This window comes from Microchirus variegatus (genome assembly GCF_963457635.1).
Source record: "Microchirus variegatus genome assembly, chromosome: 9".
Lineage (NCBI taxonomy): Eukaryota > Metazoa > Chordata > Actinopteri > Pleuronectiformes > Soleidae > Microchirus > Microchirus variegatus.
Window position 1 is genome coordinate 26,767,407 of NC_139810.1, and position 25,478 is coordinate 26,792,884.

Here is a 25,478-nt window from a genome sequence, read left to right on the forward strand (position 1 = left end):
TGGCGTGTGACAGATGCACTGGAACCCAGCCCTCACACCAAAGGTTGTTCCGGGGGAATCTGCGATAGTGATGCCACTTTCCATTTCCCCCTCCAAGTGACGGCAAAGTGCCCGTCTGGCATCGAAGAACAACTAATTATCCAGCCTGACGCCTGCTTCCCCCGGAGCCTGCCGATACCTCCACAGGCAGCCAGTCCAAAGGACTAATAACAATGACAATGCTAGCAGACCGCGGAGCACTCGCACTCTCTCGGTTGCGATGGCAGCTTCTGGTGGGCGAAGAAGAAGACGACGAAGACGACGTCGCAGCCGGACAGAAAACACCGAGCTATATCTTTGGAAGGTGTGAAGTTAGGATTGTCAGACTGAAACAGCGTGTGATGCTGCGGCAAAGGCTGGAAAACATAAACCGCAAAAATTCACAAAACATGTCTATATGACACTATTCAAATGAACTTTGCCGACACGTGCGAGCTCTAATTACGAAAGCCGTTCGATTGCAGCGCGGGTATTTCTATGAAACTCTGCTGAGACCAACAGATTCATAACACCAGTAATAATAACGCGGTTATAATAGCACTCGACACTCGCTGGAGCACTTCCTAGCTCCTTGTTCTCAGTTTCTTACACTATCCCCGATACTTTTCTTCTTCTTCATAATTAAACTAATTACTTCATTATACAAATCTGGCCTAATGTGCTTCAGGAGGCAGACAGCTTGGATTAACAGCGGCACTAAGCAACAATTACAGACAATTAGTTCATAAATCAACATTTAAACAAATTATGATAGCGAGCGTAACCATGTGAGCAACGATCTAACCAGAGGAGGCCAAAGGGCATGGATTAGAGTTTTGACAAACTAACTAAATAGTTATCTAAATATTGTTTTATATCAGTATTAGTTTTTCATAGACTGACTTATTTGAGTAGGGGCATTGCAAATTAACACTGTGTAAATATGCCAGATTATAGCCACTGGCTCTTTTAAATCTAACAACAATGTCAACAAATAAGGACACGCAATACAGCTTGTGTTCCAGTTAACAAAGGCAAACTACAAACAATCGAAAAAACAATATGTGACGGGAGTTTATCCACATTTCTGGCTTCCAAAGCAAAAGCAAACAACATACAGTCACACCGTACTCTAAGTGTTTGCCTTTCGACAACATTGTGTGTTTTCACCTTCATCAGTAAACCTCCCATGGTGGCACAGCACAGCTCTTCATGACAAAACTTCCCCTGTCCTTCATTTTCCCCGCTGGTTCTTAGGATGTTGCAGGTGCTGACTATGACAGCTTCGCCCGCTGTGGGCTCACCTGTGTTCCTGTATCCAGCGGAGAGGAGAGCCAGGGTTGTGTATGCCCGAATAACTCAGGGAAAACAACATGCTGCATGGATCATGGATATGACACTTCCTTAGCACAGCCAAGCTCCCCCGCCAGTGTAGGCTTCTCGTGGTTAATAAAGAAAAGTGCGTGATTGTGAGAGTGTGCAGCACAGTGCACAATTTCATATTCTATTAAGCAGTCTGATCATCAATTTGATCCTGGGAGATCCATTTGAGTCACAGAGCGCCAGAGTTGGCAAAATTCCGAGGCCATTCTCATGCAAAGGGCTGAAGCAATCACAGACGTCATGGATGAATAAAGAAAGAGCCTGACACGAAATTGACATTTACAGCGATGGGGGGGAAAAAAAAACCCAATGTGTGAGGATATGGTTTCCAGGCATATCCATTCTCATGTAAAACAGTGCTATCTCCTTCCCTTTCTCTCGCCATGATTTCTTTTGGGTTATTTAATAGTTGGCGGAGCAGCAGCTTATTCTCCGAGGAGGCCACATCTGTCTGTTGTCATTGGCCTCGGCTCGGCGCGCGGGAGTCAAGTGTTTGTCTGGATGAGAACGTAGATGGACGGGATGTGATGCGTGCCAAGGGGGCGGCTCAGACAGAGGAGCCGTGTCCTTGATGTGCTGAGGCTGAGTGTTCTGCGCGGCGGCCTCTCGGGTGTGCTTAGTGTCACTAAAGGCTTTAACTCCCACCCCCCCACCCCCCCACCCTCCCACCCTCCATTTGCATCTTCATTCATCTACAGAACCGATGAGGTGCTGCAATCCCCACTCAACCATCACTCTCCGTTTGCTCAATATATATGGATCACAGGAAACAAGATCACAGCAGCAGCTCTTTTAAAGTCATACTTTCTGTTTTAATCGCCTCAGCTCCAGCTCTCACAACTTTGTCTTTCATGGTATCCTCTGGGGGAACCAGAGACTTCTTCAAAGTTTTTGGTGCTCATCAGACAAGGGCAGGTTAGTGGGGAGGGGGTTACAGATAAAGCCACAGTGCCATCCTCTGGTCGGCGCAGGTCATTACAGCCCACAGTCAACCTGACTGGAGTCATTTTGATGGCTCCACTTAGTACATGCTCAAACCTCACAACATGTGTTATAGTCGTTTAGTTTATAGTGCGTAATGAAATATATGTGTCAGGAGTAGTACTTGCAATTATGACCTATATTTTCTAACCTGCCACATAATGTGTTATTGTTTATATGTCCATTGTTCCATTGATTTAGTGAAGAGTGGTTGTGGAGAAGCAGTAACGAGGAGAGAAATGAGTGGACTGCAGTTAGAAAGCCTCCAAAGTAGAGTATGAATCAGCAAGTAGTGGTTTTTGACACCACGATAGATACACTAAACAGAAATATAAACATATCTATATTTCATAACATACTAAAACATGTTCTATATACACAATAGAAGCATTTCTCTCAAATATTGTTCGTGAATCTGTCTAAATCTGTGCTCGTGAGCCGGGATAATCCATCCCACCTCACAGGTCTGGCATACCGAGACGCTGGTTACACAGCATGAATATTGCACAGGAGTTCATACAAAATGAAACTCAATTCCCAGCTCTGCTCCTACAGTCTAGACTCTACATGCTGATGTGTTCTTCTGCAAGACACTTAAAGGTGCCATATGTAAGAATGTGGCCAAAAACGGTTACTGCATTCAATTTCAAAATACCGAGGTCTTTTAGGTTTCGTTTTCTGACGTAACTGGCAACCCGTGGTTGCTCGGCAGCTGAGACTCTACTGACTGCAATGATTGGTAGATGGCGGTAGGTGGCGCCACATGCCAAATTTCAAAACATAAACATGATTTGCAGTCTGCAAAATATATTTTTTTTTAATGTGAATATTTTGTCTGTACTGTTGTTGTTGGTGAGTTCAGTTTGTTATATGAACATTATTCCTGAGTCTCTGTGACATATTAGGAGGATTTTATGACTAGGAACTTATTACAAAATACACTAAAACGGGATGCTTTTTATCGCCGTCTCTGCATTTAAAGTCCATAAAAAGACAATTCTTAATGACTCTTGACACTGTTTTTTTTTTTATTTCTAAAGATTCCATTTACATGTGTGTTACTGTTTAATGGGTTTGAGGTTTGTTTCTTTTGTTGTCAGGCCAACTTTGTAAATAAGAATGTGTTCTTGTGAGCAGGACAGTAGAAGAGGAAGTGATCCTCAGTCTCTATTTCATTCACCTCTCAATAACCAAAGTGTGTCCTGTCCTCTGCAGTGGCATTAAACCTGCAGGGCTCTGGGACTAAAGGTAATGTTCCTGAAGTTAAAGGTGCGCACATAAAGATCTTTGTCTTAACTACAGTGCATTGATTATATTCTTCCCTGTTCTCCTTTATGAGACAATTAGTTTGCTTTTTTTTTTTATATAAGCCATATATTAACATAGCTCATAAACTCCCTAAGATCACAACACAGGCTGTTTTGTAAAATTAATGACACATAAAAAAAACATTTCAACTGAGGACTGCAATGCAAGATGGTCGGTCAGTCTGATCCTTAAATGTACATTCAAAGTCAGAGTATGTTACTTTTACAATATCACATATTACACATTGAAATTCAACAGCTTCTCAATTTGCATTCAAATAACCTCAATGACTTCACAACAGACAAGGATAAAAGGACTAATCAATAATATCTGTTGTCCCTGAATACAATAATCGCACCACACTCACTGTTCAGACTCCAGGTAATAAGCTTCGGGTCATTCATGCATCTAATTCATTTAATTAATTCAGCTGTAATTTAGATTTAATAAAAAAAAAAAAAAAAAAGCAAAACAATCCCCACCGCAGTGGCATCCGCGGTGATTAAAGATGAGTCACGATAAAGAAGCACACAAAAGTGAAAGAGTTTTCGGATAATGGCCGTCTGTTCTTGTGTCAGATAAAATCATGTTGTTGTCTTTTTTGCTCTCTCTCCTCTGAGAAAAGATGTTTTTCACAGGACATTAAACAACGAGAGAGTGAAGCAAACGCCTCTGAGAAAAATGCTTTCACTCACGTTCATGTCCATCAATTTGTCCTCTCATTTCCCCCCTTTGTAAACATTGTGTTTTAGTTTTAATGGCGGATGGAAAAACTGCGAGGGGGCATCTTCGCTGAGAGCTCGTGCCGCAAAGATAATATGCAAATGTCGGCGCTAATGACTCTGATATATGATGGAGCTGATGCAGGGGTTAATTTAACTAATGCGTGTGCAGTTAATCAACTCAGCCTGCTCAATCTAAAAGACATTTGAAGACACTCAGACGCAGCTGGTTCTTTGTACCTCCGGTTATTAATGGCGAGTGTCAGCATGTAAAGATGGAAGCTGGAGTGTAACAAATGGCTCTTGTAGACTTTTAAAAGTGATGTATGGAAAATATGTACAAGAGCAACCTTGAGTGTTTAAAATGGATTCTACAAACCCAATTGAAGGGCAAGTGTGTCCCATTTTCTACAGAAAATATAGAAATAAGATGCTACATTTATACCTGTCATAGGTGTCTTACCGTCTGTTTCATTTGTATAAGCATTAAAGGTGTTTGGTAAATGTTTTGTCAGCAACAGGAGGAGATTGAGAGTGAAAGAGAATTAGTACACGATGAGAGGCAAAAATAACAGACCATAAAAACATTAGACATCTCTCTCTGTAGATACAAAGAGAAAGAGAGAGAGTTACCTAACCAGTGTTGCCAGATGTGCAATAGTTATCGTATGTGTAACGGCAACTTCAGCCTATGTGCAATGTTCGATTCATCATTCCAAAAAATCCCATAATGTACAATAATTGTACTCCTGCATTACATGGAATAAGTTAATTCATGAGCAAACACAAACAGGATGAGGATCCAGCGAATACTTACTACGCTTCTTTACATCCATACGTATCACGTGCCTCTTTACAGGCAAAAACAATTCACGATGTAGTGCGTGGTAACTCCGGGTGGAGGCGCTGTTCTGGCTGGTCAATTATGTTAAATGGACCAGCTGGAATCGTTGTCTCGCGGCGCTCCGCTGTGTCCGTAAATCACGCAAGAGTGCAGGCGAGGGCAACGGTATCCGAAAACCGGAAGTCCGCGAAAAGTTCTATTCTTTGCGCCACAGTGCAGCACAGAGTTCTACACAAACTTCCAGCCTCAGAAGATTTATCTGTCCAGTGGATACATGTTATATATGACGGCAATGTGCTTGCTAGAGCCTGCAAATGATCGCTTTTCAAAATGCTAACTGCTGTTAGCTCCCAGTAGCCTCTGTGGCTGATCATTTCCTGTCCCTTAAGTTTCCTTTTACTGAATATAATATTTATGATCTATGACAATGTGATATTGAAGCAGATGGTCCTGAATGCAAATTGGGTGAGTAAGTTTTCATTTACCTGAAAATGCTCTTGATTTTAAGCCACTGGTAAAACACTTCAACATTTCCCGTTTGGCAACAACTGATGTTTTCCTAAGTATCCAGACCTTCATGTCTGTCACAGTCTGTTGTCAACTCCCTCCACACTTTCAGTCAGCTGTATTTGAAAGTATTGCTCTCCTCCTTTGAATGAGACATTTTTGAGATGGTTACTGAGGCTCTTTAGCTGGTGTTCAATACAGTGTTACTGGGCGGGAGACACAACAAATCACATACATATACAGTGCAGTTTGCGGGCCACACGGCCAGTATTTCAACTTAACTCAACTGTTTCCCTCATTTCCGATCACACAGCGTGGTCATGTTACGTCCTAAATATAATAAATCGTACTTTCTTCTCTCATACATCATCTTTAAAGTTGACGGTTTACTGTCACTGCGCGCCGAGTCAGTCGTAACTACAAACAACCTCCTCGTCCTACGTGTTGACGCGCAAACACAGCAATCACGACTCTGTCAGTTTGATGGAACGCTGACATTCTTGTCAGCGTGATATAAAGTCCTCGTCAAACAGAATAAAGAGCATGCAGCAGCTCTCAAACACAAACAGAACCCACATGTAAGTAAAGTGTGATTCACAGCTTTCCTTCATGTCCTGCTACTTTATCAGGTACGATTCTCAAAAACTAATAAAGTAATTGTGCACAAGCTATCAAATTATGATTGTGTAATAACAGTCAACAACACCCCCGATGACACGCCGCAAAGCATCATGTGGTTTCCTCCCTCACTGCAGTGTTCTAATGAGTTCCCTCAGTGTTGCACCACACTGCGCTGTTTTGCTTTGTCTTGTCTAATTTCCCCGCTGGTACTGAACGGCTCAGTAAGGAGCTGCGTATCTGCAGTCATCATACCTCAGTTTTTTATCTAATAAGAAGACAGGGGAGCAAACAGTACCTGCCGCTCCGTTTAATGAGTCGATGCGGTGATAAAACGCCGCACTGATGACTTGCACATCTGTCCAACACGATAGCGACAAATCTGTGTCGCGGTGTTGACGGCACGTTCAGAAGGAAGGTCAAATTTGTTTATCTTACTGTACCCAAAGCTTTATCTTTTTCTTTCAGCTTTGGTTTCTGATGCTATTTATCCATAATAATTACAGAAACATAAAAAGAAATACAGACCTCTTAAAGGTTTTCTAAAGCCCTGGTTTCAAAGTCTGCCCGTTTGTGGTTCAGATCATCCCATAAATGTCAAAGGCTTCTGAAATCATTAATAAAGTGATTATTTTTAATGCAAAAACGGCTGCATGGAACGAAGAAGGGGAGAAAAAAAAAAGTAATTAACTTTACAAGTTGCTGAGGAGAAAAACAGAAATGGCAAGCAGTATTTTCTTTTCATCAGACATGGGGTTGTGGTTTAATTTAACTGTAAATAATTAACCATCGTCTAGTCAGAGATACCGACTCAATAATTTCACGCCTTAATTAATCACCGGAGAACGCTCCATTGTTGGTGCATTTAATTGCCGCTGAACTACAGGAATGCGCGGCATTAATTAATAACAATTATCAGTGGTCAGATTTGCCCTCGACAACTCTGTAAATAAACCCTGTCCAAAGACAAACTTGCTGACGTTGCATGATCAAGATTTATGATTCCTTGGCTGCAAAGTGGTGCGTTAATGAAGCGGCGTAGAGCGCCCAAACGCAGTCCTTCGCGAAATGCATAATACGCAGAGCACCAACTGCTGCCGCTTGATCAATGTCAAACAACCATTATTTAAATTTCCAAAAGTGGTTTCGGATGCTCTATCATTCTCATTCCCTCTCTCACGACTCTTACAATCCCACGGCATATTTGAGGAACACGATTGTAATAAGATTTTGGCTTCCTGGCTCTTTATTAATGTGCTCAGAATTTAAATCTTGATTCTGAAAAGGTCAGAGCTGAATATTGTCTGCGGGGCAGCTCTCCATAAAAATGACAGGAGAACCATGACTCAATGAGGAGACACACTCTGACACCGAGCAATTAGTCCCAGCGCTGTGAAACCACTGGGCGTGTAAACAAATTTAATACATGAATCTCTCAGTCTCATATTTCAAAAAAAAAAAAAGGACCATGTTAATTAAAACATCATGGTCAATGAATGTGCAAGGGGTGTAAAATTAATTTTTATGTGAACTTGCAATAATGATAAAAAAAGAAGATTGAGAAGCCAGTGCTACCAGTTTCTCATTTGAAAAAGGATTTATTCATTATTCACCAGCTGACCTCCTCAGAGGTTTCTCTCCACCTATAGCTTCACTGATAGGGGTAATTATTACACAGCACAATATCGAAAAGGTCACATTAAAAAGCAAAGGAGGCAAAACTCTAACAGACAAACGAGGACAAAAGAGCGGCCCGACTGAGATGAATGGGTGAATTCTGGATATGACTTAAAGGTCCCATATTATGCAAAATCAACTTTTTAATCATTTAAATCCTCCTCCACTCTGGAGACACTACCAGTCGGCAAAGTGTGAAAAAATATGACTCACTCATGTTTTTGTGGTCCTCCTCAGTCTAAGTACAGGAGATGAAACACGCGATGTTGACTTCCGCGTCATTGGGACGTCACAATGCGCAAAATTCCTGGAATTGTTGACTCGCTGAGCTCCGCTTTGTCCGTAAAACATGCGAGAGTGTTGGCGAGGGCAACGGTATCCGAAAACCATAAGTCTGCGAAAAGTTCTATTCTTGGCTCCACAGTGCAGCACAGAGTTCTACACAAACTTCCAGCCTCAGAGGATTTATCCTTCCAGTGGATACATGTTATATATGACGGCAATGTGCCTGCTAGAGCCTGCAAATGATCACTTTTCCAAATGCTAACTGCTGTTAGCTCCCAGTAGTGCCTGTGACTGATGTCATTTCCTGTCCCTTAAGTTTTATTTATTTATTTATTTTTAAGCGATACTACTAAACCTAGCGTTCTGAACAGGGCTGTTTTGTCAGGGTGATTGAACTGCTGTGGTGTTTCATCCTTAAGGTATTTTGACCAAAGCATGTCACAGACATGTTCATTAGGACACCAGGGAACTAGTTTAACTTGGAGAAATAGGATATAATATGAGACCTTTAACAGCTGGAACGTCTTTTTGGTTTTAAAATTCCACAAAGAAATCACAGCTACTTCACCAGGACAGGTTCAAACTATTATACATATATAGTATACATAAAAATAATGTATGAGTGTTATTATAATCGTTTACTATTGACAATAAATGGCACAATATGTTGGTCAGAATCAACCGTTGTAGAAACATCTTCAAGAAGTTTTGCTGCTCCTTTTTGTTTGTGATCATTATTTTCAGCCGTGAGCATAGCTTGCATCGTGGAGTTATAATTAACAGCATATTCCAAAACTATCAACACCTTAAAAAAAAACATTTTTTAGGTGTTGATGTTATGGGCAAAATTAATTTTGCCATTTGACTCAATTCTTATGAGATATTGTTGTTTAATTCAGACACTTAAAGACCAGAAAGTTTACATAATAGCTCAACAATGATGTGACAATTTATTTCACAATAGTTCAGTTTAAATTTATGGAATGTGTCAGGCTCAACTCAAGAGAAAAAGAGAAGGATGAGCTGCAGGTGATTAAACATATCATTCTCACTCTTTCTGTCTCACACACACACTCTCAAAGTGATGAGAGATTTTCCCAGAGCTCCACATTAAAGCTGATGGTCATGGAAACGTTGTAATGGCGTGTGGTGTCAAACTGCTACAGAGGCGACGAGGAGCAGATGTGTGCCAGAATACCTTGGGATGATTTCTTAACAGCTTCATAAATCCATTCATGCAGAACAGGCCGCACCGACACCACCGTCAGCCTGCTGCTGCTGCTGCGTTTAACACCACAGGCACGACGACGCAGGTTGGTCTACTACATATTTGTCTTTGTTACAGTCGCGCCACTGATGCAAGTGGAAATGCTTACAGGCGTTAACTTTGGTTGTTGCAGCTTTATTCTTCATTATGGAAAATGATGCATATTGTTGGTTTTTATAATGGAGGTTAAAGTAGAATAAAGCCGTGAAAAGTGCTGACGTTGGCGTACTCCTCCTTTCATTTGTGTTTAGCCTTTCTGCACACCTTCCCCTCCGCAGGGACTTTAAGCCAAACTGCTCAGGCGGCTGCGCCTCTCTCAGCTGTGGCTACGCACACTCTCAGTTAATTACAGGACCACTTCTGTGGGACTGCACAGTCAGCAGATTACTGTGAGGCAGGGGGGGGCTGAACTGAACTGAACTGAGACTCAAAGTTCCCCTCATTATCTGCTCACTCTGCGCTTACTTGTTGTTGTTGTTGTTGTTGTTGTTGGCGTCTGGTGTTGCTGGTGTGTACCACCCCCTGTCAGCGGACTCAAGTACTGATTACTGTGCACAACAACAACAAAGCAAAAAAAGAACACATTTTATTTTGATTGTCAGCATAAACATGCACAGGACATAAGTGCGTTTTGGCAATGTCGATTTACATAATTTACAGTGACAGTGAAGATTAGTGTTTGCATTTTTTTGGGGGGGGGGGGGGGGGGGTATTTCTTTCGCTCGCGTCTGCCACAACAATCGATGCTCAAAACATTTCCTAAAGAAAAGGAATGGCAGGGAGAGAAAAGTGATTTCATGATAGATAAAAGCGTGAAGGCAAAGCTGTCATTATGGACTGTATCAGCCTGAATACACAAACAAATATATACCTGTTCCAAATCCACCTCCTCATTAATATTAAAGGCAAGTTCTTGTCCTGTTCTCTCCACCTGCAGCCAAAAGAAAAAGAATGTACATATTTAAAATGGACCTGGCATGTGAACACTCATACAATAAACACTGGTGCATGAGTTTATATGTTTAATTATAACTGTGAGGACTTTAAAGACAAGTAATATGTCATAACAATGTGTAGTCACAGGAATTGTGAAGTGATCTTCACAGCGGCAAGAGCTATTTTTGTTCAATATCTTCTATATCACACCATTTGGAGGAAGCTGCTGATGTCAATTATGATGTTTTTACATTAGTGCAGTGCCCGTAAGAATATGTATTCCTGGGAGCTGAAGAAGATTTTTCAGTTATGGTAATGCATGATAAGGAACGTAAAGGCTAATATAATACAAACACTGTGCAACCTCATTAGGCACAACACAAAGCGTAGCTAGCTTTTTTAGTTTTGTGACGCTAATGCTAATCGAAATTGAAAACATCTGCGTTGTGCCTAATGAGGTTGCACAATGTTATGTTAGTCTTACGATAATGCTAATCGTAGCTTCGCTAGCTTACCTTTGGAAACAGGTTCGCCGAGTTAGCCGCAAAGTAGTAGCATGCTAACGCAAAATAAATATGTGCTCGCGTATTGGTGAATGGACACCGACTTCGTTGGTTCAGTATAACATCATGTTCTGAGGTGAACAGTGTGAAAATGTCTCACCCACCGTGAGGACAGCCTCTTCACTCCCACCTCCCCGCTCCAGACAGCACAGCTGCTGCTGATGAGCTGCTGCCTGCCTGGTGTAGCGTGTTAAATCAGCGAAAGTGCAGCGTGATGAATCAGTGAAAATTAAAATTCCTCCAAAAATCAAGGATAGATATCACACCAAGGAAGCTAGTTGTATGGAAGAAATTACTGTAAGACAGTGGACAGTTCATCATCTTTGCGCAAAAGATGAATTCAGATAACAAAAAAGCTGTTTCATTGTCCAGTTTACACACACTGTATGTGACCTGCTCTCATTAATCACCTCAATTAAAGGTCAGCTCTGCAAAACCGTTAGCTGCACGCAGTGTAAACTAAACATGTGGCATGACCTTGTGGCAACTTTGTTGGTTTTTGGCGCACAAGCCCGTGTGATCTTCCGTTTGCCCTTTGTCCGAAACCCCGATAAGGCGACAAAGGCATTGTTAAAACGTGGAATTTCTTACTTAGAAAATAAATCTCGCTATTCTAGTCGCCTTAATCTCTCCAAGTGCAGCATAAGCTTAGCGGCCCTGAGCAGCAGGTGTTTGCGTGAGATGTTGTGCAAAGGATTTGTATGATAACATTATTTTATACCGTCGGGCCTCACCTTCTGGGAGTCTCGCCTCTCTTCAGAGTTGCGTTGAGCAAACAGAACGGCGTCATGAACAGAAAGGAAGAGATTACTGCGGGCAATATTGTCGTTATCAAAAGCTCCGCCAGCCTCCAGTTCCTCATACACCTGGGCTGCAGACGACAGATATCAAACAAGGACTTGCATACGGTGAAACTCATTTTGCCTCATATTTATTTCTTAATTAAAGACAAATACAGAGTTGTGCTCACATATTTGCCAAGAGAATATTACAGATTAGAGGCTTTATAGTTAATTTCTTTTAATTACAATGATTCTTTTTTCTTTATCCCACTGATACATGGGCGGATGTATCAAGATTTATTTTACCTTGAACACCAGCCAGGTATAACTTAATGCCCAACATCTCATAGCTGGAGTTCATCTGTGTGGGAAATAAAGGTCATGAAGATCAAGCCCGAGCAGAACTCAAAATTTAGAGCCCACTTATTTCTGTAAATGCTGCAAATGAGATTCTAACCTTTATCAGTACTTTGATGCCCATCAGATCAATGAAGCAGACTCCAGCCAAGTCAAGGATTAGGGTGCGAAAGGGCACGGGCTGTGTGACCTCAGCAGGACTGGGCGGCCGCTGCTCAGACGCCTGCTCACTCAGCTCAATGTCACTGCACTGGAAGTTGACATAGCTGGTGGGAGGCTCAGGTTGGTTGGCACTGCCCTCATTCACATCAAAGTCATTTTGCAGGTCAAGCTGGGATATGGTCTAGATTAAGAGGAAACACACGCAGGAAGGAGACATGGGTGTATACGGAAAACCCTTGTGATTGTGTAAGTGTATAAAAATGAAAATGCTTCTCTGTGTGATGCGTCTAACCTTCATGTTAGCCAAAGAGCTGCGCGTCCTCCTTCGTGTGTCTTTGTCCTTCTTCTCCTCTTTTGCGTTTTCCTTGGCTAAAAACTTCCGCCTGATGAGAAGAAGTTTCCCAGGATCCAGGCCAGTCTGAAAAAACACAAAAATGCCTTCGTTAAAACACTTCCACGCCACAATAACACAGTGGTTAGTCACTTTACCTTTTTGATGACCCTTTGTCGGAATATTTCAGCATTTGCAAAATAGAGCGGAGAACAGTAGTTCACTATCTTTACACCTGTTACTGGTATGACCTGTGGAGTTAGTACAAAAGTATAAGACAAGTGAGATAAGATAAGTATAAGTGATACCATATTATTTCCAAAGTAATATTTGTTCACAAGATTGTTAGCTAGATAATAAATATATATATATATATATATATATATTATACATACATACATATATACATATATACACACACACATACATCCATATATACACACACATACATACATATATACACACACATACATACATATATATATATATATATATGTATATATATATATATATATATATATATATATATATAAATATACACACTGTAATGTGAAATGTTAGCAAAATGTTTATTTTCCATATCTTATTGTAAACTTTTGGATTTTTGTAGATATCCATGTCCAAAATCTGACCCACTGCTGAACCATTGCGACTGTGAAACACACAATAATGTAAACATTTATTATTCTGCCAAATATATCGATGATATAATATGTACTGTATATATAACTCTCTATCAATAAACTGTTCCATTGAGTTATAACGAGGTTTACTTACAACTGTGTCTTGAATATCACGACCAGGATGGAAACACCCACCCCGATCACAACTCCATAAGGCAAGCTAAGAAAAAATGTGGCCAAAAATGTCACAATCCACACAAACTGCAAAAAACAAAAGAACAAATAAGAAAAATCGGCACATTGTTGTGTTCCAGTTGTGCATTCCACGAAAAACTGACTTACGCAGTCTAATTTGCTCTTCTTCCACAAGTAATAAGGATCAGACAGTTGTAGGAGTGTGTTTTTGAGGTTGACTGCAATTAAAGCTCCAAGCACAGACTGAGGAAAACCAAAAAAAATAGAGGTTATTATAGGTTTTTTTTTTTCTTTTATTCTCGATTGAAATGTTCTGTGGAATTGTTTTTAAGCTGCTCGTATTATACTCCTGACATCCGCTTACTTTTGGAAGTGGTTTCAGGTACGCTCCCAATGCAAGCATGGTAACCATGACAACCAGCATCACACATAGACTTGCAAACTATTACGAGAGGGCATAAGTGAAGGCGTTAGCATTTTGAGGTACAATGAAGAATTAAAGTCATAGTTAGAGCTGTGACTATTGAGTCTTTTCATAACCAATTAATTTATAATTATTTTTATGTTATACAAAGCAAAGAAACAAAGAAAATATTCACATTTAAAAAGCTAAAATAATCAGAAATCTAAGTAACTGTTTCGGCTCTAGTCATAGCGCACTCACCTGTGATGTTCCCCCGGCGCTGTCTACAGCCAGAGTTACAGACAGAGCGCAGCAGATCACGTGGATCTTAAAGAAAGACCCAAGAAAGTTGCTGCAGCCGAGAGCCAACATTTCCTGTAGGAGAACACGCAGGCGGTGTTTTTTCAGAATTAATCAGGAGACAAAAACTAACAAAAATGCAGTAATTGTACCTGGTTGGGATCCACATCATAGCCGTGCTTGGCTGCCAGAGTCCTGCCCATCGCCAAGTTGATGACATAGCCCACTATTGCCAGGGAGAAAGCTATGCTCAACATGTCTTCCCACTGACTCACTGTTGGCAGGATTGGCGCCGGGAACCTGGAAAGCAGAGAAGAGTAAATAAATCTGAATTAGATTTGCAAATTGCTAATTTCCCCATGTGGGACGAATAAAGGATTATATTATCTCATCTTAGATTGTTTAAAAGATTAGGTTGCATGGTTCATTTTGATGAATGATGCTGCAGAAAGAATACGCTGACATCTGCTTTACCCCAAAGGGATTTCTCCCACTATGTCCATGTGATAGGTCTCGGGAAGATGCAGCGGGCCGGAGACGGCTGTTGCGACCACCACCTGTGCACAACAGCAATATGTTAGAAATAACTTGTCCTTCAGCAACATATGAAGTTAATTAAAAAAAAAAATGCAGAATAAACTACATACAATAATGATTTCCATAGGAATAGGGAAGGGCACTTTGTGGCGGTAACGTGCGCTCAGCTCCTTCACGAGGATAAGAACTGTGCCACAAACCAGAGCGAACACTAGCGACGCTATGTTGGTATCAGGAAGGCCGGCTATAATATCTGCAAGGGTCTGAAACAAAGAGTTAAAACCACATAGTTTGCTGGCAAATCAAACATTCAGTATATTCAGAACAAGAAACGAGCTCACTCACATATACTACAGCCAGCGGGCCACTATAAGGCGGCACGTTGATGCCAAAGATGTACTTAAGCACCGAGATGAGGATCTGCAGTCCGGCAGCAGTCATGAAGCCTCTGATGAACGACTCTGACAAATAGATGGCAACAAACCCAAACTGCATGAAGCCGAGGCCAATCTGCGTCAACACAAGCAGTTTTAACATTCAGATCTGACCGTACACCTTTTAGTTTAATGAAATAAAAATATTTCATTTTTAAAAGGACTGAGCCTTCAGAGGCACAAGTACCTGTATGATTGCAGTGAGGCAGGCCAGAGTTCCAGATATTCCCAGGCGAACCTCATTCATCCTGTCCGTGTCCACTATTGTAGCGTTAAGAGTGGCATTGAAATGGCTGAAGTCAGACTCCGGGGCGAGCTTAAGACAAACGATTCCCACCATAATGCTGAGGACAGCGAAAGTACCTGGACATAGCAATTTAGGTGTCACATCTCCTCTCTTTGCCTCTCTGCCATCTGGTTAGAGTCGGGCTGAGTGCAGCTGATCTGCATTGTGCAGCTCTGGCAACTTATCACTGTCATCCCCGTGAAGATGGCAGTAAATAAATCACTCTGATTTACCTGGGACCATCTGGTGAGCAGTGCCCATGAAGAAATACGGGATGAGGGGAAAGAAGGAAGAATAGAGGCCGTTGACAGGGGGGAGATTTGCCAGGAGGGCAAACGCCATGCCTGGAAATAACAGAAAGCTTTTTATAACTGTCAAATTAATCATAAAATAAACACAGAGGCTGAAAGCAGCGAGAGTCCGTCAGTGCGTTAGTACACAGATGGTAAAAGGAGAGGACTGACTGACCTTGGGGAACCTGAATGGTGCCAGCGCTGACCCCGCTGATGACATCACACAGCAGGTTGTCTTTTGCGTTGTACTTGGGCAGCCAGCTCAGCACAGGCAGATGTCTGAGTAACAGTCCCTTCAGTCTCGGGACAGAGCATCTGACAGGAGACAAATAAGAGAAACTCTTTGAAACTCTTGTAGTTACTCTGAAAAAAAAGCCAATGTCACTTTGTGCCGAGTCGTCGGGCCGAGACTCGACCGCTATCTGATCACAACACAAAGCTCGTCAGTCAGACATCAGATTGGATCTTACACCACCACACAACACAGAGAAGAGACCCGACAAATCCGGCCTTACAGTAAAAATGTGCCAGATATGTCTTTCAAAGTAAATGAGGGCATTTAGATACTAAGCACAACAAATCAGTTCACTCAGATAAAGAGAAATTGTATGAAACAGATGAATATGATGTTAAAGACGTTGGATCTTTAACAGATAAAAAGCATATTTTAAGCATTTCCTGTCTTGTACTGTCAATCATCCGATTTGGTAAATAAACAGGTGTAAACAGATGTCCTTTACTCTCCAGTGATTTAGAAGATCTAGTAATTTATACAATCTATGACCAACAATGCAAACTGTAACCTCTTCATCCATTATTAACTAGTTAAAGTGAATTTGGAAACATGCAACATGTCTAAATTGGTTGTACTGTAAGTGGTGATTATAAAGCAACACTGACTTCTGGACAGATTCTTCCTTTTTCTCTTAAACCACATGTGGGATGTCGAACAACTAACAAGACACGTGCGCTGCTCTGTGCCGGCTCTAAGACAAGGCAGTCCACGTGTTGTTCGTGTCGACTCTGCAGCAGGTTGTGTAGTTTCTGTACCTGAAGAGTTTCTTTACTTTTTCTCCAACGGGGAACTGCCTGCTCTTCCTGTCAAACTCTCTGTCGAAGTCTGGCAGGTTGTACGCCGGCCTGTCAGCCACATAGCGCGGGGTATTGCTGTCCTGGTGCATGGCTGAAGCACATTGAAGCACAATTAAGGACAGGGAAGGAAAACCGTGCAATCGCCAAATGAGAAAATTATAAATAAATATCAGGCAATTCAAACAGTACTAGCTAAACGTATTTACCAGTTGGTAACACTTGCTAGTTAAGTCAAGGGTGCAACGTAAAGTGAGTGGAAATGTACATTTGTACTGTTTCAAAAAGATGTTTGACCTCCGCCAAGGAGGTATATGTTTTCAGCGGAGTTTGTTTTTCTGTCTGTTTTTAACATAACTCGAAAAGTCACAGACGGATTTGGATTAAATTTTCAGGAAATGTCCGCAATGGGACCAGGAACAAGTGATACAATTTTGGGCATGATCATGGGGGGACGGGGGGGTGAGCTGCCTTGGTGGAGGTCTGCGCTCTCCGAGTGCTTTTCTAGTTCATAATAAATTCAAGCCCACATGATCTGAAAATCAAAAAACATAACATAAGAGCATATACTCTAATCTAACCTTAACATTGAGAGATAAAACAAAACAAGTTCTCATTTTAAAGATGGCATTAAAGAGATGAATGTTGCCATCATTTTTTAAAATTAAGCCTGCTTTATATTTTAAAACAAAATGAATGAGAAAGTTGGAAAAACAATCACAACACACCAATTTAAACATTTTAGATCACACATCCGTTTAACTTTTTTAACAAACTTTAAACTATTACATAACACACATTGACAATACATTTCAGAATCATTTGTAAATTTAAAGTGTCATTCTAAACCAAGGCTTAACAAAAGTACATTATACAGCACATTAAATAATCCAAATGCATATAGCTTACCTCTCTGTTGAAGGGAGCGGTTAAAGTCTCAAGACATTTGGCTGGGATGTGCGTCATGCTCACCTGTTTTATTTCTTATCAAGTTGCATTAAAGACACCTTGTAGGTGGAGCCTGAAAAACTGAAAATCAGGAAAAAACGTTCATACAACCTTGCAGGGGAACAATGCAGATCACTTAAACTGACATTTGCAGTGATGTACAGACAAAACAGATATGATATTAACAATAAATGCATCTTTAATAGGTTCAGTTTCTATATACAGGTAGCATTCTTACATTCAGTTCAAAGTCCCAACAAAAATGACAATTTTTACATGTTTTATGGTAGAAGGTAGACACACGCTACAGCTGGAACTAAACCACTCACATAGCCTGGTTTAACGTGACACAAATTACACAAAGAATAGCAGGTGTAACATGATACATACTATTATAAATAGTGTATTTCAACATTAGAAAGGGCGAGACATTAACGATAAGCATGTTAAACATGTTTTGTCCATTGTAACAGGAGGTGTGTGCAAAACAAGGTCATCAATATCAAAGGTAAAGTGCAATTATTTAACAATTTCTTCTTTCTACACAGGAATGTGTGTGTGGACCCTATACAGAATAAGCATGTCTCCACCTGGTGGACCAAAAGATGAAAAGCACTAATTCCACAGCAATATCTTTTAGGGGGGACATGATACACGGCTGCACTATTCAGATCAAATGAAACAAAAGCATAATAGTATGAAGTATGAATATCGTACACTTCCTTCTTAAGATCATACATTTACTAGTGTTTCAAAAAAGAAAGTGAGCGCACTTATTCAAAAATAGTGGTCGACAAAATAAAAAAAACACTCCAATTGCTTCACTAATAATTATAGGAACTAAAAAACTAACTGAAGTCACTAAGACAAGTGATCATTTGCAGATATTAAGAAAATGTTAATTTTGGATAAAAACAATGACACGCCAATCTTATAATGTCAACTTCATCGTATCAGCATGGTCTCAGGTAAGTGGTTCTACTTCAGAGTTCAGCTTTGAGGGTATTTTCATTTCAACAACTACTAATTGGATTAAAATGCCATGGTGGGGATTTCCTTTTACGTAGTAGGTTTCAAAAATCCCCAAGATAAAACCTGTCTGATCATCTACCAACGTGCCTCCAACAGTTCCAGTCAGTCATCAGACATGTGACCAACACAACAGAAATATGATTTGTAGGTCATTAAAAGTAGGAGAACAGGTTACAATATAAACACAAGACGTGTTAAGCATGAGCAACATATGAAACTCCATGTGGTGAATGTCAGATTACTTTTTTTTTAATCTAGCCACGTCTGGTTTTCCTAGTCGTTGTTACAAAAGCTCTTTGTCCCGCTCCTGCAAGCAGCCAAAATCCCCCATAAGTCCACTCATCTATAAAATCAATCCCAACTAGAAATCACTGAGGATGCTGATATCTGCAAACTCCTGACGGTATCTGTAGGAATACAAAGATAAGAGGAACGACCACTTCAGAGTCAGAAAGCTCCACACACTGGAGAGGTAGAGGCTCCTCGGGTCAATGGGAGCTGAGGGACAGATAAACAAGAGGGATGACAACTTTTATTAGTAAATCAATCAACAAAAAAATACTATAGACATATTTTGCTATCATGAAAAATATTCTCTAATCGTTTTTTGAATATTACAAAAGAAGTAGGGTTTACATTGCTTCTGTGTGATGGCAAGGGTGAGGAAGGTAATGAGGCCGGTCGTTGCAAACATGGAGAAGAGCACGCCAACTGCGATGAAGAAGCGGAGTCCTTTGAGCCATGTGCGCCAGTAGTCCTGCAGGTACATGATGTGTGTGACCAGACACCAGAGCGCCAACACTCCTGTGAGAAGAAACAAACACACACACAGCACGGAGACTTTATTAGATTTGAAATGTCATTTATATACCACATATATGGAGATCTCACTCTAAATTGCTCGTAGATTTGAGTGTGAGAGTGAGAGTTATTTGTGTCTATGTGTTGGCCCTGCGATGGACTAGCAATCTGTCCAGGGTGTACCTGTGACAGCTGGAATTGGAACCGGCAGCCCTGCAACCCTCGAAGGATGAAGCGGTAAATAACGGATGGATGTATGACCTTAATTGTCTGTAAATTGTACTACAGTAGTAGTACTACCTAACTGCTAAGCTGTGTATTTCTGTATTTTCTATCTGAGCACATGACAGATAAGATAACAGATAATGCAACTGGGAGTTATTGCATGTTTATCTTCAGCCAGACTCGAGCTGGCCTGGACACTCTGCGCATGTGCCACAGTCACCACCCTGTTCACAGAAGACCAAGACAACAGATAAGAGGCCAATTTGATGACGCCACTTAAAGAATTTGATATTTGATATTCTATAATGGATGTTTAAATGTGTTAAGTGTGTGCGAAGGCAAGCACACTTTATACAATTAATTGATTTTCCACGAGTGCTTTTGTATACCAATTGTCAAGTACACCTGTAAATCTGTGAGGATATTTTTTTACCTTACGAGGACAACTTTAACTTAGGGTTAGAATTAGGTTAGGCGTTAAATTGTGATGGTTAAGGTTAGGGGGAGGAGGGGGCTTATGTCTGTGAGTGTCCACACAAAGAATGCAAAAGTACGTAGGACGTTTCTGACATAAACACAGATAGATAGTCATCATGGAAGCCAAAAGCTAGTCCTAATGAGGCAGAATATCATTTCTCTGGAAGTGGTAAAGTTTAGGACTGTGATTTGACTTTTGGTTGGGTTAAGGCCGGATTTGTACATCAACTGTTATGGGTTAGGTTAGGAATAATGTTCTGTTTAGTTGTTTGTAGTGTGTGTGTGTGTGTGTGTGTGTGTGTGTGTGTGTGTGTGTGTGTGTGTGTGTACAAAATGAGGAAAAACTAACATAAGCGGAATGATATTATGAAAGATAATGAAGTGATGAATCACTGGTGTGGAGTTGTCCCACGTTCAGTGATGGACATTAAAATAATGTACTGAATAACAGTGATGAAGCTCTCCTCGCCTAGAACGAAAAAGAAAGTGAAACTTGGGAAAAACAACAACAAAAAACAGTTATTAGTAACCATATAAAAGCGCTAGTTGACACTGTTATTATGGAGAGTGACGCGGGGCCTGCGTAGGCGTGTGTCACGTTGATTTCCACATTATTAACGCTGCTATTTACAACAACAGTAAATATTCACAGTTCACAGTGAACATACCAGACAGGCCTCCCATGGCCGCCGTCCATGGCTGCTGATAAGCAATATTCCAGACCAAGAAGGCAGACAGTCCAACCAGGGTTCCGAAGGTAGCATATCCTATGCTAATGTAGACCCTGTTGATCCCCATTGTAACGTACGACTACGGCTACCTTTACGTTTTAAACAAACGACTGCGACAAAAGCGTAATAACAATAATAATAACAACAACAACAGACCAGTCTTAGGCCAAAGTCAATGGCTTATCGCCACATTATTATGTAATATCTTTGACACTAGCGACTGGGAAACGATGAGGTGAAATTCCATCGACAACAAAAACCAGTATGACGTCTTTCCAGAGCAGAAACGCCGGCGTTTGAAATAGCTAGAAATGTTTAGTAGCGACGGCGGCGGCGACGACGACGACAGTTTGGACGAAACAGCAACAGAAGAACCAGCAAATATCAAAGTATGTGTTTATCTCATAGTCGACGCAAAGACGGTTCACTGTGGCCGAGAAAACACTGCGAGGTTGACTTCCGGTCTTCTTCAGTACGTCACAAAACACATCCAAGTATCGAACATACCACGAATATATGGATCTACTTTGTCCTTATATGATATATTAAATATATGGAGAGTGAGTTACATCAGTATTTGGGAGGAAACGGTATATGCCAGTGGGTTGTTTTTTTATATTTTAACGACAAAGTCATCTATCTCTTTTACTTCAAATATCTTTGCACCTTGGAAACTGCAGAGCAACTCAAACAGCGTCCCTGGTGGAGGGAATAAAAACTGCGTTCTGTTCATTGTCCATCCATGACATTTCCACTTAGCCAACAGCAGGTTATAACGACTTCTTCAAAATCGTGTTCATGTTAGTAATTATATACTAAATTAATCCTCAACTACTTTGATAGATTAATCAGTTTGAGTGGACATGTAAAATAGATACTTAAGGTATTTAAAATATAGTCATAATAAAAAATATATACATTTTGGTTTCTTTGCTCCTCTGACACAAAAGACAAAACAAAATATTTTTAGTTAATAGACAAAACTAAACATTTAAGGACATCAACAATCAGTATTTTAGGGACGGGACAAGCAATCAAGTAATCAAGAAAATATTCAGAAGATTAATAGAAAATGAAGATGTATTTATCTTGCACAGAAACTGAAGGGGGGATCATATAGGTAATTGTATCACCTTTTCTCTTTGTGGGCATCAAGCAACCTCCTGGTCTCTATCTTCTTCTCCATCCTCTCTTTGTGCATGCGACACCTACTGCATGTCTGTCAATCCTGCGAGAGGCATCCCTCCTCTGTGGCCCTTCCTGAGGTTTCTCCCATTTCCTTCCCCTGTACAAGGGTTTTTGTGGAGTTTTTTTCCCCATATTTAATGTGAGGATCTAAGGACAGAAGGGGTCACATAAGGTCGTGTAAAAATGAAATTCCCCTTGAACACATGGGTTTTTATACAATCTGTCAGTAAAGAGTATTGGTTGACAAAGAATTTCGTCAATTACGTTAAAGCATAAAGTCTCTTACTTTGTAGGCTTCTCCCCCTCAGGGGTCTCCACAGCTGATCATCTCAAATTAAAGAAAACATTATTATTTATTCTGTGCGATAATTTTTTAGCTATATGACAAGATACACATACGTGCCGACCCTTTAAGATCTGCTCTGAGGCTGAGCTTAAAAGTACTTCTGTCCTCGTTTATGTCATGGATCATGAATGTTTCACATGAAAACCATATAATTTACTTAACAACTGTGAAAGGAAAGGAATTGATAATAAACCAAAGGCTGTGCAGTTGCTTTTGTACTGATCCTATCTTCACACACACACACACACATACACACACACTGCTGTGTTCAGCCCGTGCCCTGGAGCGCTCTCTTCATGACCAATCGGATAGATACAGGAAGCTGTGACCAGCAGCACTGCCCTCATCTCACATAAACTGCACAACTAAAACAACTCATCCTCAGACATGTTCAAGAAGCAGAGGCTGACGAAGCAAAGCAGAAAACACAAAAAAGTGTGGAAGTCATTGGACTCAAGAGTCTCAGAAAAGCGTGGCAGTGGTGAGTTAGTGATGTTTATGATGTTGTTGTGGTGTAAATATTGTAAAATGTACTGATACAAATTTGGTATTGTAATTATACTGGAGAAACAGTTTCTTTTCCCAGTTTATAAAAAAATTTTATGCGTTACATGCACGTTATTTGTTGCCGTTTAGAATGTATTTGTGATAAAGCGAGCGATTGCTGTTTTAGTGAGCTTTGACAAATCTGCTTTAATCTCTGCAATCGAGTCCTCATTTGACCGAGGGGTCAAACAGATAAAACATGTCTCACCCCGTCTCTGGCCAGGACAGAGGAAGGAAACGACTGTGTGTGCGTGTGTGTGCGTATGAGCGTGTGTGTGTGTGTGTGTGTGTGTGTGTGTGTGTGTGTGTGCCGGGCACAACAGGGCAGTTGGCAAAGTACCCATTCCATGGGCGTAGATGTGTTACAGGAAATCCCACTCCCATCCCTGGAGGATCTAAATAGAATCACAAACATAAATGCACACACAGACAGAGGAACACAAACAGAGATACTCTTCAAAAAAACAAAAAAAAACATTGGTTTCTATGTGAAATAATCAATTACTTGCATTTACATTTAGCTGTGAGTAAAAAAATAATATACATCATCACTTAGAGTAAACAATGACGTCTCCCCTGGATGAGGATTGCAAAGTGTTGGAGTTCTCAATAGATGGCAGCATTTATTTTCAAAATAGCAGAGAGGCCTTATGCAATACGGAGCCACCATGTAGTTGTCTTTACTTAAGAAATCAAGATGTCAACAAGATCAGTTTAATTTATGCTGTGAAATAGATTTGTGCACATTTTACATCTCTATCCGATCCTGACGACTTCAAACTCCTTTATTTGGAAAGTGAGGCTCCTACATAGAGTTGCATTCATTTGCTGAATACTTAACCTAACCCATACCAACCCAGAAACTAACCTAACCATCTTAGACCAGGATTAGAAATGAGGAGGTCCTGACAAGGTCAGTGTTTATGCCAAAAAAAGTACTGAAGTATAGACACACACACACACACACACACACGTGGTGATCAGGTCATCCTACAATGCATCAGTATTAATGAGGTTTCATTTTAAATCACACAAAAAGGCCACAGAGTAATTATCATATTTGAATGTTCTCGTTTTACTGTCATGTTACGTGTTTTGTGTCTGAAGGCTTTCATATTTGAAACCAAAAAAAGTCCCTTGAAACAGTCACCTTTTTATGCACTGCTATGCACACGAGACAACCACTTTTTTCAGATACAATCAGGAGACTGTAGCAATGTGCTCTCTCTTATCAGTAAAACTATCATATTTACGTTCCCCGAGGAGGTCGCAAGAAGCAAAACTGGATTCTTTCTTGGTGAACATTCTTAATTTGGCATCATAGTGATCCTGTCAGGAGAGCCTCAAAGTCACACAACCTCAGCCAGAGTGCAGGCAACTTATCAGCAGCACCTAAAACAGTACTTTCTTTTAAGTTTGATTCCTTGTTCCCAATTATGAATGGTTTACTGGGTGTCTGGGATTGTAGCATCCTCATGACTCCACTAATGGCAAAAATTGGTGAGCATTCCTTGTTTGATCTTGCTTCGTTGTAGCTTTAAAATACACGGAAGGGAGAGCAACGTGCTCTACTTTCTGTCGGACAAGTCACACGCAAGTCTCAAGTCTTAACCTTCACATCTCAAACAAGTCTGAAGTCAAGTTGAGTCAAAACGTATGAATATAGAAGATGAAGAGTTGATTTCCCAGATATTTCACATTTTAAAATGCTAAAAATTGGTTTTTATCAGTGACAGAATAATGTACACTGTATTACCCGGACAATGTGGGGACCGCTTCATGGTCCCATACAACTGAATTCTTTATAAAAAAAAAAAACATTCAAATATGAGGATAAACTCACCTTTTGACCCACCAGGACGTTAACTAGCATTAGCTTAAAATCGCAACCAATTCACTCCCTGTCGTACCTTCCTTTGTGGGACTTGAAATTTGTGTTAAGTTGGTGTCACTCGGTTGCCAGGTTTGTACGCAAGGCCGCGAAAAAGCGGACAGCCAATGTTTTCTGTGTTTCAAAAACAAATTGTAACATTAACCCCTCAATATTTGAGAAATTGTGACTCTTCCATAATCAAGTCATTTTATTCAAGTCTAAGTTGAGTCTGAAATCAAGTCTCAGGGCGCTTTCACATATTCACACACGATTGCTTTGGTCCGCACCAGTCATGTTACAGTGTGGCAAACAGATGTGGGTACGGGTTGCTTTCACATATGCTGAGTTAACGGACCAAAACAGACAGCGAAGACCATCGGCGCTGGAACCAGACTAACCCCAGATTTCCA

General features: G+C 40.7%; 3 protein-coding genes across 3 annotated transcripts in view; all 3 read right to left on the minus strand.

The window, feature by feature from the left end:
• The window catches only part of pou6f1 (POU class 6 homeobox 1), a gene marked incomplete at its 3' end in the record, with an annotated part of 195,233 nt that overhangs the window by 40,433 nt on the left and 129,322 nt on the right, over window positions 1-25,478 (minus strand). The window lies entirely within an intron of this gene.
• LOC310931712 (solute carrier family 26 member 9-like) lies at window positions 222-16,993 on the minus strand (the record flags this gene model as incomplete). The annotated part of the gene is made up of 20 exons (XM_083894943.1): window positions 222-395; window positions 10,482-10,541; window positions 11,844-11,980; window positions 12,198-12,252; window positions 12,349-12,591; window positions 12,703-12,828; window positions 12,900-12,992; window positions 13,324-13,393; window positions 13,519-13,625; window positions 13,707-13,802; window positions 13,924-14,001; window positions 14,224-14,337; window positions 14,415-14,562; window positions 14,737-14,819; window positions 14,910-15,062; window positions 15,145-15,309; window positions 15,421-15,596; window positions 15,753-15,863; window positions 15,988-16,127; window positions 16,863-16,993. The coding sequence occupies 20 exons, from the start codon at window positions 16,991-16,993 to the stop codon at window positions 222-224; spliced, it is 2,460 nt and encodes an 819-aa protein (XP_083751069.1).
• On the minus strand, window positions 18,062-21,470 carry slc48a1a (solute carrier family 48 member 1a). The gene is made up of 3 exons (XM_083894720.1): window positions 21,053-21,470; window positions 19,518-19,685; window positions 18,062-19,379 (listed from the first exon to the last, which is right to left on the minus strand). The coding sequence occupies exons 1-3, from the start codon at window positions 21,180-21,182 to the stop codon at window positions 19,243-19,245; spliced, it is 435 nt and encodes a 144-aa protein (XP_083750846.1). The 5' UTR covers window positions 21,183-21,470; the 3' UTR covers window positions 18,062-19,242.

What these genes read in the sequence shown, in the direction of transcription:
- slc48a1a (XM_083894720.1), bottom strand. Translation starts at nt 21,182, where the DNA reads ATGGGGATCAACAGGGTCTACATTAGCATAGGATATGCTACCTTCGGA. An exon ending in GGCCATGGGAGGCCTGTCTG is followed by an intron (nt 19,686 to 21,052) that starts GTATGTTCACTG and finishes TTCTTCTCACAG; the next exon opens with GAGTGTTGGCGCTCTGGTGT. An exon ending in TGCCATCACACAGAAGCAAT is followed by an intron (nt 19,380 to 19,517) that starts GTAAACCCTACT and finishes TCTGTCCCTCAG; the next exon opens with CTCCCATTGACCCGAGGAGC.